Genomic DNA, 15,000 nt, shown 5'->3' on the forward strand with positions numbered 1-15,000 from the left:
GTCCCGATGGTGACGACTTACGCCTAGTCTACTGTATATATATATATATATATATATATATATATATATATATATATATATATATATATATATATATATATATATATATATATATATATATATATATATATACTTTAGAACCGCTTGCCAGAAACAACCACACAGGCCGTTCCTTCGCTCTCGCGTGGCCGTATGTGCATGGCCGTACGTGCGTGCCGATACGTGCGTGGCTGTTCATACAAAAAAAAACTTTCAAACCACGTGCCAGAAACAACAACCACACAGGCCGTTCCTTCGCTCTCGCATGCCCACATATGCGTGGCCGTACATGCAAAAAAAAAACTTTCAAACAACCACACAGGCCATTCGTTGGCTCTCATAAACGACGACTGGATTGGGGTATTGTGTTTATCTATAAATGCGGATAAGAAATCGAGAAATTATAAGAATACAGTAAGTCATCACTATCCAAAAGTAGTGCGTGCCGGTACGGAATATTCACATCATTCCACGAATTATCGCTTGCATTGAAGTAACAACTGCTGTGATACTTACACACAGAGTTAATTAAAATCAAGTTTACCTCCCTGTCTGCTTGCCATGACATTCGCTGCCATTTACCATTGGCACTCCTTCCCCACGGTAACTGAGGCACTGATCGATCCCCATCGCAACCAGCATGGCATGTGACGTCATCGTCGGCTGGCTGTGCACCGGCCGACGAAACCACGCCCACGCAGCAACGTGTCCTGTGATTGGTAACGAAATGGCGCATCGGCCACGCCTACGCAGCACGTGTCCTGTCATTGGTTGGTAAATAAATGGCCATAACTTGGGAATCACTTTTCCGATTAATATCAAATCTTGAAAAGGCACATCCTCAGGTCCCCAGCAATATAGCTGGCAAGTTTCAATTAGATCGGACCAGTGGTTGTCGAGAAACAGCGGTCACACACACAGAAACACAGACACAGACACAGGCACAGGCACAGGCACAGGCACAGACACATTGCTGGAATTATAAATAGATGAAATGAGGTCAATGAGATGACAAATGAAGGGGTTGAATGCAGACTGCAGAGCAATGAGAAAGGAAACCCGACGTTGTGAATCGTTTTTTACCACCAAATTGAGATGTATTTCGTTGGCAAGCGCCAAGCATGTTGAGTAGAGCTGAATTTCTTAACACTTCCAAAGGCCACAGCGTTTTGACAATTGGAAACAAAAAAAAGTTGTGCACTTTTTTTGATAAATTATTTTTGGAACAATTTTTCTTCAATAAATAAATAATAATAAAAATAGACTCCATGTACATTGTACACACCTTTATCTCGTTAGCATCTCTTCATAAACAACATCGCTGAGGAAACGGCGCTTCTTTGTTTCCTCGTCCAGGGCAAGAATACGGAGGCTTTTAATGGCCAATTATTCAATTCGCACCAACGTATTTTGCCTTTTCGCAAGGAAAAACACAAAGTAAAGAGAAGAGAAGAGAAGAGAAAAAACCCGTAATGGCGAACGCGGCTGAGTTTCTCTTCCCCATCGACCACGGTGATGCAGCAACGCTTCCTGTCATTGGTTGATATAAAAATGGCCGCAGTAACGGTTCCTGTCATTGGTTGGTAAATAAATGGCCATAACTTGGGAAGCACTTGTCCGATTAATATCAAACCTTGAAAAGGCACATTCTCAGGTCCCCAGCAATATATCTGGCAAGTTTCAATTAGATCGGACCAGTGGTTGGCGAGAAACAGCGGTCCCAGACACACACACACACACACACACACACACACACACACACACACACACACACACACACACACACACACACACACACACACACACACACACACACACACACACACACACACACACACACACACATACACACACACACACACACACACACACTGCTGGATTTATAGATAGATGTATTTACATGCTGGAGATATTTATTTTGATTCCACGATGAAATAGCTTGTTGATTTCATGTGAAAACACTTTAATTAAGCAGTATTGCTATTATATAATGGGCAGCAATAATGGCATGCATGCTATTACTGCTGCCTATTATATAATTTCATTATATTATGTACAGCAGTATGTACGGTTGTGTCCTTGCCAGCCATACATAGGAAGTCCACCATCATCCTTACATTTAGTACCACGTATAATTATAGCACTTTTTAGCTCACAAACTGGCTGGCTCCATGATGGCTATTGGTTTATTAGAACACTTCATAAATAGCAAGCAGTTATTACGAAGGTTATTAGACTAAGGAGTGAACAGTACGTAATATTATGCCATTATAACCGCACCCACTTATGTGTGATTGGCACATGTCACCAAGAGAGTGCCGACTCCAATCGTCGTGGCCCCGCCCCCACAATGTTGATTGGCAAGCGTGGTCCCGCCCACTCTAGTTTCCCTTCTCATTAGTAAGCATATAGATGCAGTTTTGCTTACTTTTCGTGGAATGTTTTCAAGTTATGAAAAATTTGAGTAGTCATGGACATGGCCACTATAAAGTGCAATAGATTCGTGTTTCAACCAAGTCCCGGGGTTAAACCAATTCTGAGTTCGGCTCTGTAAAGAAAAGAAGAACAACAAGGACAGGTACATTCGAAGTACACCATCCCCATGTAAAATAAATAAATAACAAATCCTCCAGTGCACGACATTGCCAGCGATGCCACCTTGCAGCACATGGAGACGGAATTGTGAGGGAGCGGTGCACTTCTGAGGTGAATGTGTACAAATGATAGTTAATCACTGTACAGCACATGAAGATGTACGTAGGAAAGAGCAGTGTACAATAATTAATTAATTGCTAAATTAAAATAAATAAATAATAATCATAAAACAATTAATTTCTTAATCAAATAGCTAAAAGCATACGAAAACCACCACCGTTTCATCCGAATCTGTAATATTTTGAAAATAAAAGTAATTTATCGAAAAATGAATATTCATCGATTAATTGATTAATCAATCAATCAAAAATACCTTTTAAAGCCAAATCGCTTGTTCACTGTCGTGTCCAAATATTAGCTTCCTCGCTCAAAAGGTGTCTGAGATATAGCCCAGATGAGAAAGAAAATAAATAATGAATTAATAAACCGATAATAATTAAGTAATTAATCAATTAATTATTGAAAAAAACAAAACAATATTTTTCCGCCAATGCACATCTTCACTTTTGTCCCTAAATTTCAGCTTCCTAGCTCAAAGGATGGCTGAGTTATCGCCCGGACAAACAAGAAAGAGAATAATTAATCGATTAATCAATTAATGAAAAATACCCTTTCCAGCCAAATCACTCGGTCACTCGTATCCAAATATCAGCTTCCCAGCTCAAAAGGTGTCTGAGATATTGTCTGGAAAAACAAACAAACAAGAAAGAAAACAAGAAAGCAAGAAAACAAATGGAGTAAAAACCGAGTACTCCCTTTGGTGCCAGCGATGACGTCATTAATGTTCTGGACTACGTATTACAAATAGGCTTGAGACACAAGACCTCATAGTTGAGGCATTGGTCCAAGGTCTTGGAAAGTCAAGTAGGGATAAATCTTCTGAATTGGAGATGAACAAAGATTCTCTTGTAGGAATATTGAAAGAAAATAAATAGAATTGGGAAGGAGCGATGTACATTTACAAAAAGGCAATTTGGGTTGGTAAATGATGCATTTTAACGATGTTGTCCAAAAGTTTAATTAATGTCAATGGATGTGAAATCCTCCAAAGACAACTGGTCGGTACTTTATAGGTTTAAAAGTTTGAATGTTGGTTGATGGGTTTTTTTGAGGATTTGTGTTGTATTATTAAACCGATGGAGTGTCCAGGTCATCCCTACATTGGAAGTCTACCGACTTCCTGATGAATGCTGTACAACGAACAGTGCCTTTATCGATAAGTACTATATAACAAAAATTAACAACTCAGTACTGTATATAGCAAACGGTAAAAAGAAAAACACAATATTAAAAACCCCCAAAATAATAATGCATCATCACAGCACAAAGAAATAAATAATTATGTGCCGTTTGGGTAACAAAAAGATAAGCCAGCATCTTCGAGGAATATTCCTCCAAATCTTCAGACAAAGCAAAAACTCACCCTTTATATCTATCAATTTACCGACTTCACGACGAGTTTGACGTGATTGGCAGTGTGGTGGGTGCTCCATTGTGTGAGCGACTGACTACGTATTACAAATAGGCTTGAGACACAAGACCTCATAGTTGAGGCATTGGTCCAAGGTCTTGGAAAGTCAAGTAGGGATAAATCTTCTGAATTGGAGATGAACAAAGATTCTCTTGTAGGAATATTGAAAGAAAATAGAAAGTTTCACCCTCACAATTCAAGGTCTACTATTATGAAGCCACATAAAGTGCAATAATTACGAGATGCCATAGTGGCAGTCATTGTGTGTATTACACTGGCAATTTGTGTTAAAGTGTGCCATGCAGTTCTGAAGTGAATTAAAATATCCTGCGATCTACAGGGGATGCAGGTCTACCAAGGCACAGTACAAGAAAGTTGGACACATTGTCATAAAAAAATGTATACCAATTTGGGCAAATTACTTAATAATAAATAAAGGAATGTTACAATTACAACGATACACCAACTGATGATGCACCCCCTATATTAGCTTATGCAATGTGCAACATTTGTAATGACCATTCATCTCATGTCAAATTACGAGGAGGGATGATAAAGTTAATCAACCTTGATCAAGGGTGAAGCAGACATATAAACGAGGGGTTCACAAGTAAAGCCTGCGTGGCGAGAGATTCACGGGTGAAGCCTGCATAGCGAAGCGTTTTCAAGTAAAGTCTGCATAGCGATGGGTTCACAGGTGAAGGCTACAAAGTAAATGGTTCATAGGTGAAGCTTCCAGGGTAAGGGAAGGGAAGGGGAGGACATTTGGATGTTTATGGTGGTGAGGGTGAGGAAGGAAAAGGTGAGGGGTTCATGTGAAAAAGTACACTTTTCTGCACATGTAATAAAGAGATTGCCACCAAACAAAAAGCAATTTCATAAGGTTAAGACATGACAATGAAGCAAAGCGTCTTGGCAATGATGATGACGTGTAAACTGATAAAGAAGAAATAATCAGAAAATTGTAATCATTGCATTATTATACTGGCAATTAGTGCTAAAGTGTGGCAAACTAGTAAATGTCATCCAGCTCTTCCATAAAACTTGATTTCAGCAAATGAAAAGGGCATATAACTTTCTGGAGAGAAAGGTATTCAGCTGTGAACTAAAGATCTGCTACTTTTCAATCATCATCGATTTTCCAGTTGCATTGTGACCTTTTTATTTTACAGCATACTTATATAGCTCGCCTTGAAGTCGGAGGAAAAGCAAAAAAAGGAAATACGATTCATCTTTGACAGGGTAATGGAATTGGTGGGTCAAATGGTGCCTCCTTTGTGTCGACCATTGTACTGCTGATCATGTCTTTGCGGCTATGTAACAATTTCTGATGTTATGGACCACTGAAGATGTAATCCATACTCGATTGAAATGTTTGCTCCACTGGATGTTTGTGTTTGTTTAAAATCACTCTGAATAACAGGAAAGTGGTTGTTGTAAGAATTAGTGGAGCACCTTTCAAATGCAGGTGAAAAATTCAAGAAGGCATACGATGCAATTAGCTTTTCTTACAGCTGCACCCAGTGTGTTTCATCACACACACACACACACACACACACACACACACACACACACACACACACACACACACACACACACACACACACACACACACACACACACACACACACACACACACACACACACACACACACACACACACATGCGTTGATTCTACCTTTGTTTCTTCCCATCGTTAACAAAAGAGATTTGAGTAATTTGAATTGCTTGCGTTCATGGTGTCCTCCGTGAGTTTTAAGGACTTCAGCAAAGGGGACTTTTTGCACAAGCTTGAGAAAAAAAGAGCTTTATTTTTCTGATGAGGACCTAAGTTCAAAATATTACTGTCCATGACTGATGTTCAGATAAACTTGTACAATCCATTTGCACACTGTCCCTTTGGTATTTTGGTACATGCCTGACGGTGCTGTGTTGAGATGTCTCACTTTTATATAATGCATCCGTGAGTATGCCTGGTGTTGGCTTAATGGTTAGGGTGGTAGGCTTGGAATCCTAGGATCCAGAGTTCAAATCCCACTCGGCTGTTGAATTAATACCAGGTGGGGTTGACTCTGCCTGTCATCCTTCTGAGGTCGGCAAAATGAGTGCCAGCATGGTGTCGGAGTGGCGACACGTCCAGGATTGTGTCCAATAGCCAAGGAGACTACTTAGGCAGCCCCAATGCTCTGCACAGAGAATGGTCCCGATGGATGGATTCGTCTGGGCTCATTTGGATTGACCCCTGGATAAAGGCGCATGTTTTATGAAATGACTGGAGCATTGGTAAGGTACAGTCCTGATATTTCTGGTACATACCCTCAGTAGATTAAAGAATGGCCTTGGGCCAAGAAAATAGCTGTCATGTTGTAACTTCAAAAGAGAATATTTGTTTTATTACATTGGAGAAAGAAATTATTTTAAAAAAGGGAATTTCAGTTTAACATAAGGGATAATATTTTGACAAAATTATTTTGCAAATGCCTTGAAAACGGTATAACTTGATATCTTGTGCACATCATGCTGCTGTTTCTTCCAAAAAATTATCAGCTTTTAATGCACTCTGGAAGAGGCAGAAGATTCTAGTAATTACACTTGTTGGCAAAGATGGGAATTAACGTGAAGGAATGGTTTTTCCATTATGACTCATGGGCAAGGTAATGCCGCGCATACTAAATGTACTATTCATAAGGTTTACTGAAAGTCAAACATGGTCAGATTGGATTTCATTAAAGGGAAGCAATTCTTGAGCTGCTGGTTGTCACTTGAACAAAGTTCTAACTGAAATAAAACTTGTTATTGAATAAAGGATCACTGTTAAAGTGAGTAACCATAAAAATCATCTGGGATTTCTAAATAAAACTAGTACGGCACTCGGAAAAGCACATACCTCGGCCAGGCTAAACATTTTACATTCTATTTCCAACTGATAGGCCGGATCTGGATCTAGACCTGAACCAAAATCGAATCGGCTTGTTCTTGTCACCTAACAAACTCATCCACCGAGTTTTGTCATAACTCGTCCACAACTTTTTGAAATATCATGTCACAGTGGTCTGCAAAAGTATTCACCCCCTCCAAAGTTTTCACACTTTGAGGCTACCTGAGCATATTTCATGATGTTTTCAAAATAGTCTTAACAAACTACTCCAAAGTAATAAAGGTAAAAAAAAAGTAGATAAAATGTCAATAAGTAAGATTAACAGAGAAAAATCAAATGATTCTCAGTTGCATACAGTGCCTATAATAAAGTCTTCATCCCCTTTCAACATTTTAACGTTTTGTTGCCTTATATCCTGGAAATAAGTTGCATTAAATCATACTTTTTCCACATCATAGCCCTAAACTTCCAAGCGAAAAACAAATTCTACCAATTTCAGAAAATTAATTAAAAGTAAAAAAGTAGAGTAGAATATCTTTGTTGGATGTGACCACCCCCTAATAATAGCAATTGTAAATTATCTCAGGTGTAACCGATCACCTTCAAAATCACACATTAAGTTAATTGGCCGACACCTGTGATACATTATGGTGATTCTGATTATTTCAGAATATAATCTGCTGTTCCTGTAGGTTTCCTCTGCTGGGTAGTGCATTTCACAGCAAAGACAACGATGAGCGCCAAGGAGCTTTCAAAAGACCACTGGGATAAAAGTGTGGAAAGGCACAAATAGGAGGGGGGGGGGATAAAAATATTGCAAAGGTCTTTAATGTCCCGTGGAGCATAGTCAAGACGATCCTTAAGAAGTCGAAGGCTTATGGTACCAATACACTGCCTCGATCAGGCCATTCCTCCATACTGGATGACCAAGCAAGGAGGAGACTGAACAAAGAGGCTGCCAAGAGGCCAATGGCAAATTTGAAGGAGCTCCATGCCCTTATGGCAAAGACTGGTCACTGTGTGCATGTGACAACAATATCCCAAGCTCTCCACAAGTCTGGCCTGCACAGTAGGGTGGCAAGAAAGAAGCCATTACTCAAAAAAGCATTACTCAGCTTGAGTCCCATTTGAGGTATGCAAAAAAACACTCCAGACATTGTGAAGCTATGTGGCAAAAAGTTTTGTGGGCTCACAAAACCATAATGAAACATTTTGGCCTAAATGCAAAACGGTACATTTGGCGCAAACCCAACGCAGCACATCACCCAAAGGACACCATCCCTCCTGTGAAGCATGGTTGTGGCAGCATCATGTAATGGGGATGTTTATCAGCAGAGACTGGGGCACTTGCCAGGATAGAAGGGAAAATGTATGGAGTAAAATACAGAAAAAATCCGAGAGGAAAAACTGCTGCAGTCTGCAAGAAAGCTGAAATTGGGAAGGAAGTTCACCTTTCAGCATGACAATGACCCGAAGCACATCACCAAAGCTACACTGGAGTGGCTAATGAACAAAAAGATAAAAGTCCTTGAGTGACCCAGTCAGAGCCCAAACCTAAATCCAATCGAAAATCTGTGGTATGACTTGAAGATTGCTATTAATCAACACTCCCCACGCAACTGGACTGAGCTTAAACAGTTTTGTACAGAATGGGCAAATATTGCCCAATCAAGGTGTGCAAAGTTGGTAGACACCTATCCCAAAACTCACAGCTGTCTTTGCTGTCAAAGGTGCTTCCACGAAGTATTAACTCAGGGGAGTGGACACTTATCCAACCAAGATATTCTGGTTTTATATTTTTAATTATTTTTCTGAAATTTGTCGAATTTGTTTTTCACTTGGAAGTTGTGTGTTACGATGTGCAAATAAAGGTGGTGGAGGGGGGGGTCTGATTTAAAGCAACTTAATTACAAGCTATAAAGCAACAAAAGGTAAAAAAAAATGAAAGGAGGTGTAGACTTTCTATAGGCACTGGTAAGTATTCAAACCCTTTCCTTAATTAACCCAAAATCACTTCAGGAGTAAATTAGTTGTTTCAGAGGTTATAAAATAAGTGTAATAGGTTTTACCTGTGTGTAATCAGTGGTTTCAGTTAAAAATTAAACTCCACCACTTATCTAAGGAGTTTTAAGGTGCAACTCACTTGGTCAACCAATAAGGCAACTATGAAGACCAAGGAGCTTTCCAAAGAAGTCAGACATAAAGTGGAAGAGCAGCACCATTCCGGAGAGGGTTATAAGAAGGTTTCAAAGTCATTCTTTATCCCTTTGAGTACGGTGAAATCCATCATGAAGAGGTGGAAGACGTATCATACCACCCAGACTCTACCCAGATCAGGTCGCCCATTCAAACTCAGCAGCCAGGCAAACAGAAAACTGGTTCTGGATGGCACTGTGAATCGAAAAATGATTTTGAAAGATCTGCAAGGCTATATGTGTGAGATGGGGGTCGGTGTTCAAACAACAATATCTTGTTCCCTACACAAAGCTGGCATCTATGGACGAGCCAAGACAAAATTATGGTCAGACGAGACAAAATTGAACTTTTTGGTCTAAATTCAAAGCGTAACGTCTGGCACAAGCCTAACAACTGCACATCACTCAGTCAACCCCATCCCTACTGTCAAGAATGGTGGTGGCAGCATCATGTTATGGGGCTGCTTTTCATCAGCAGGGACTGGCAGGCTTGTCAGGATAGAAGAGACAAAGTACAGAAGAATCCTTGATGAAAACATGCTTGAGTTAGCCATGAATCTGAAACTGGGTCGGAGATTCCCATTTCATCAGGGCAATGATCTGAATCACAAAGCTAAAGCCACACTGAAGTGGCTGAATAAAAAGAAAATAAATGTTCTTGAGTAGCCCAGTCAAAGTCCTGACTTGAACTAAATTGAACATTTGTGGCGAGACTTGAAGATTGCAGTCCATCGCCAATGTCTAACAAACAAACTTCAGCAATTTTCACATGAAGAATGGGAAGGATTTCATCATCTCACTTTGCAAAGCTGGTATAGATACACCCAAAAAGACACAAAGCAGTCATTGCTGAAAAAGGTGCTTCCACTAAGTACTGACATAAGGGGCTCTCTCTGCAAGAAAGCTGAGAATTGGGATGGAAGTTCACCTACAGCATGACAACGACAGCATTTTCAGCATGAATACTTTCACAACCAGTGAATTTTGATTTGTGCATGCTTTTGCAGGTATTCTTGACATGTAAACTAATTCAACGATAACATTATAGCTATAACAGAATCTTTCTTTGTCTATCTGTCTCGGAGAAGTGAATTATTTCAGAATTTTTTTCTGTAAGGCCCATTCAGCTGCGCCTGGATGGGTATGAGGGTGGTGGAGTAGCGGCTGAAACCTGAATCTTATCCAGGTTCCTCCTGATGACTCCATCATTGTTCTTTGATTATTATTTGTGTTCATTCTGATGACTCTAATGCAGTATTTCATCTTCTGTTTGATCTCTTCAGTTATGAATGAAAAAGTTCATTTGAAAAAAAAGTTTCTGCATAATTCATAATTTATCTCAATGTAGAATTATTTGTTGGGGTGAATAGTTTTGCAGGCCACTGTATAGATCATGTTGGCCTCATCTCTCGTTGGTGAAGAATCACATAAAAAAATTATTGGATCCGGATTCAGATTCAGAAATCAATTCTTCCTTGTCACCCCAAAATTGAATACATTATTCCTTTTCACACACCCACCCAACCTGTCCACAAAGTTTTGGCCAAATCCGTCCATAACCTTTTGAGATGTCCTGTTCACAGAGACAGACAGACACACAGGGGTGAAAACATATCCTCCATCCACCTTTGGTGGCATAGGTAATAAAGCTGTCTGTAATCTCAATAAGTTGGAAGCAACTCTTGCAAATGTATGAAGAAAAGAAGAGAAGAAGGTTGCCTCAATGACAACTACAACGGCACTCTGTAGGGTACATTACTTCCACCAGGCTGAACAGTTTACATTTTGAATCCCACTGATAGGCTGGATCTGCTGACCTGAACCAAAATCTAATTGGCTTGCTCTTATCATCAAACCAACATATCCACCAAGTGATGTCATAATCCATCCACAACATTTTGATATATCATGCCACATATCGTTTTGGCCCAATTTCTCAATGGTGAAAAATAACTCGTAAATATATATATATTTTTAAATCGTATCCGGATCCGGATCCGGATCTTCACCAAAATCTAATTATTTTGTCCTTATCAAACACACACCCAACCTGTCAACCAAATTTTGTCAAAATACATCCACAATTTTTTGGGATATCATGTTCACCAACAGACAGACAAACAAACAGACAGACAGACAGACAAGGGTGAAAACATAACCTCCATCCACCTTCAACAACCTTCGTTGGCAGAGGTAATTGTTCTTGAAAGCAAAAAAAAAAAAAAAAATCTTCCAGCAGACATGGATAAAGAGGATGAACTGAAAAAGAGGTTATTATGTGAATACTTACCCCTCCCCTGTGCCAAAAGCACCATTTCCTGCACCTTCCGATAGCGTGTCAGGGACTGCCGCAATTCCTCTATCTTTATATCCTGAAAGAATGACAACCAGACAGAAGCAGTTGCAAATCATAGCATCAAAATTAATGTGAAACGCCAACTTAAAGTACACTGGATAGAAATTATAAAAAGTATAAAGCATTCAACTATCAAAGGCCAGATAGGCACTCTTTATGAAGAACAGTTAAAATATTCAGTATTACCTTCTCTTCATTTGCTGCCATGAGAGACTCAATTGTTTCTTTCAATTGCAGGATTTCTTGATCTGCAGGGTTATTAATGACAAATCATGGATGCATGGGCTAGCACCAAAATAAATAAATAAATAAAATCTCATCAGGGTGACAAAGGAAAGCATGCCACAAAATATTGCCAAGTTAGACATGTTATTTCCAAAACATGAATGTTTAGCTTTTATGCAAGTGATGGCAATGTTTTTTCATTGGATGATCCACATCCACTCCAAACCCTTCCTTCCTCTCATACCCGCGTCGCACTACTCAGTGGATGCAAGAGCAAACAAAGCCAAATGCACACCCAAGGCAACACGCTATTAGCATACAGTGTAGCAGACTATTGGCACTTGTTAAGAAGGTTAGTTAACATTTATTTCCACACAACTTTTCAAACCACAAATTGTGACCACAAAAACATTCCAAGTGCACAAAGGGGCATGCATAGAAGCTTCTCAACCACAAGTGGTCGGATTTAACGAGGGGTTTCCAAACAATAACACAGCAAGTGTTCTTACATTTCTCTCTCAGCTTCCTTTTCATAACCTCCTCTGCATTTCAGAAATTCAACAAAATTCAGCATTGTTGTGTGAACCCAAAATGACAATGACAAGCAAATAAAAGAAAGAAAATAAACAAAACAACAGATAAAACTGCATATTTCCTGCAACTGTAAATGCATGGGAATCAGAGAGATTGATCAGATTTTGCGACACAGGAAGAAGATCCTGCACATCACCCGATAACACATGCAGTTATACCCAATGCCGTGAGATGGCACCAATGCGCAGCAAATGAAAAGATGATGTGGTGCACTCCAAAACTACAGCAATATAGGCAGAAACCCAGCATTGGTCAAAATGGGCATCCAAGAGCTCATGCAACTTCAACATTCAAAGTGCAAACCAGCAACTGATTCATGAGAGCATCAAAGATCACTTTACAATCCCACCTCTTTCCACAGTCTCTGCCTGATCACTCATGTTGTTGACAAGCTCATCCTTCAAACGCTCAATCTCCATCTCCCGCTGCACCAGCTTCTCCTGCATCTCAATGGCCTCTGCCTTCAGGAGCACGTCAAAGGAAATTGCAAAGTTACTTTTGTGCATGAGCAACAATTGTAACCATAGGCACTCAAAACCTTCAATCTACAACCACCAGCACAATCAAATTTTTTTGTCTGAACATGTACTAACCTATCTACCAGCTGCTAGGAGTGCTCAAAAGTTTAAATGATTGAAACAACTTGACATAACTTTGTGACCATTTAACTTTAAAATACACTTTCAGAGAGTGTTGATAACAAATGCATTTACAGACTGGATATCAAAAGTCAAAATTAATAGAAATTGTGCTGCAGAACTGCATTGTGAAAGGTGCTTGCCACTGAACACAATAGCTTACCCAGTGATTGATTGAACCGAGGACAAACGGATAACATTAACTTGCAATACATGACCCCCATCGACCATTGGAAAGGAAATTGCTATCAACAGAGTAACAATCCAATCACAAGCTAAGTAACCAATGTAATTGAGGTCTCCTTTTGAAAAATTAGAATTCTAAACTGCAAGATCCATAGCTTAATTTACAAGCTATGTTGGATGCAGATTGAATGAAGTTGGTTCACATTTTCTTATGGCAGCTAGTTATTCCAATTGCAAATTTGCTCCCAGCAGTAAAAATAAAAACAACAATCGCTGAAAGTCATTTTGGACCTACTTTTCCTTTTATACTCGTAGGTCAACTTGAGTGCAGGCGAATATCTCATTTATTACACAACTAATTAAACTATGCCTACATGTGCTAAATCACTATACTCTTCCTGCTGGCAGAGAATAGAATGTATGAATGCGTGTACATATACATACATATATACATATACACACTGACGTGGCCAAAAATATTGGCACCCTTGCACTTTTTTCAAATAACTCACAATTTTCTCGAAAAATAAGACAAAAGTATTTGGTCTCCACTCTTCATTATTTCATTGTAAATATTACAGAACCTTTGTTTTTGATCCAGAACTCAATATGTCGTTTGAAATCAGAAAATAAAAAGAAATGGCAGTGACAAAATTATTGACACCCGAGACTTAATATTTGGAATCACAGCCTTTGGACAAAATAACTGCAGTCAAGCCATGAATGAGCTTCCTATATCTCTAATTGTAGTTTGGCCAAGCACTCTTCTTGTGCAAACTGCTCCATTTTCCCCAGATTTGAAGGGTGCCTTCTCCCAACTGCTGTTTTCAGATCTCCCCACAGGTGTTCAATGGGATTGAGATCTGGACTCATTGCTGGCCACTTCAGAACAGTCCAGCGTTTTGTCTTGAACCATCCCTGGGTGCTTTTTGAAGGGTGTTTGGGATCATTGTCCTTCTGCAAGACCCATGACCATTGAAGGAGACCCAGCTTTCTGACACTGGATTGAACATTGTGCTCCAAAATGCCTTGGGAATCTCCTGATTTCATGATGCCATGCATACATTCAAGGCACCCAGTGCAGGAGGCATCACAGCAACCCCAACACATCACTGAACCTCCTCCATGTTTGCCTGCAGGGAAGTTCTTCTTTTATTTGAAGGCTTCATTTTGTTTTCTGGAAACAGAGATGATGTGCTTTCCTGAAAAGCTCTAATTTGGTCTCAACTGTCCACAGGACATTCTCCCAGAAGGATTGGCTTGTTCAGGTGTGCTTTGGCAAACTCCGGTCAGGCTTTCTTATGTCTCCCTGTTAGCAGTGGGGTCCTCCTGTGTCTCCAACCATCGAACCTCTTTCATCAAGTTGGTGACGGATAGTGCGAGTTGAAACTGTTGTACCTTGTGTCTGAAGGTCAGCTTGAATCTGTATGGCAGTTGATCGAGGCGCTTTCTCCACCATTTGAACAATCCTTCGCTGCAATCATCGATCAAGTTTTCTATTGTGGTCATGCCCAGTGAGGGTGGCTACAGTGCCATGGTCCTTAAACTTCCTGAAAACATTGTGTACGGTGCACAGAGGAACATTAAGGTCTCTGGAGATAGAGTTGTACCCTTGAGATTGTCCAGGCTTGGCTACAATCTTGTGTCTGACCTCCACAGACAATTCTCTGGTTTTCTTTCTTTTCTCCATGCTCATTGCGGGACACATAGTCACACAAAACAGCAAAATGACTCCTTTTCTCCATTCAAACTGGTTGAATGAA

General features: G+C 39.8%; 1 protein-coding gene across 7 annotated transcripts in view; it reads right to left on the reverse strand.

Moving 5' to 3' along the window:
* Positions 1-15,000, reverse strand: part of PPFIBP1 (PPFIB scaffold protein 1) — a 262,577-nt gene that overhangs the window by 70,292 nt on the left and 177,285 nt on the right. For 5 of the 7 annotated variants that reach the window (XM_085884523.1, XM_085884521.1, XM_085884519.1 and 2 more), the window contains 4 exons: positions 12,763-12,874; positions 12,329-12,361; positions 11,781-11,842; positions 11,529-11,610 (listed from right to left, as the gene is read on the reverse strand). In XM_085884523.1, the coding sequence (XP_085740649.1) occupies positions 11,529-11,610; positions 11,781-11,842; positions 12,329-12,361; positions 12,763-12,874 (289 nt within the window). The remainder of the gene's footprint in view (positions 1-11,528; positions 11,611-11,780; positions 11,843-12,328; positions 12,362-12,762; positions 12,875-15,000) is intronic. The other 2 variants (XM_085884524.1, XM_085884522.1) reach the window with 1 other exon arrangement.

This window comes from Eptatretus burgeri, chromosome 6 (assembly GCF_056783735.1).
Source record: "Eptatretus burgeri isolate ZD-2024b chromosome 6, Ebu_testis_v1, whole genome shotgun sequence".
Lineage (NCBI taxonomy): Eukaryota > Metazoa > Chordata > Myxini > Myxiniformes > Myxinidae > Eptatretus > Eptatretus burgeri.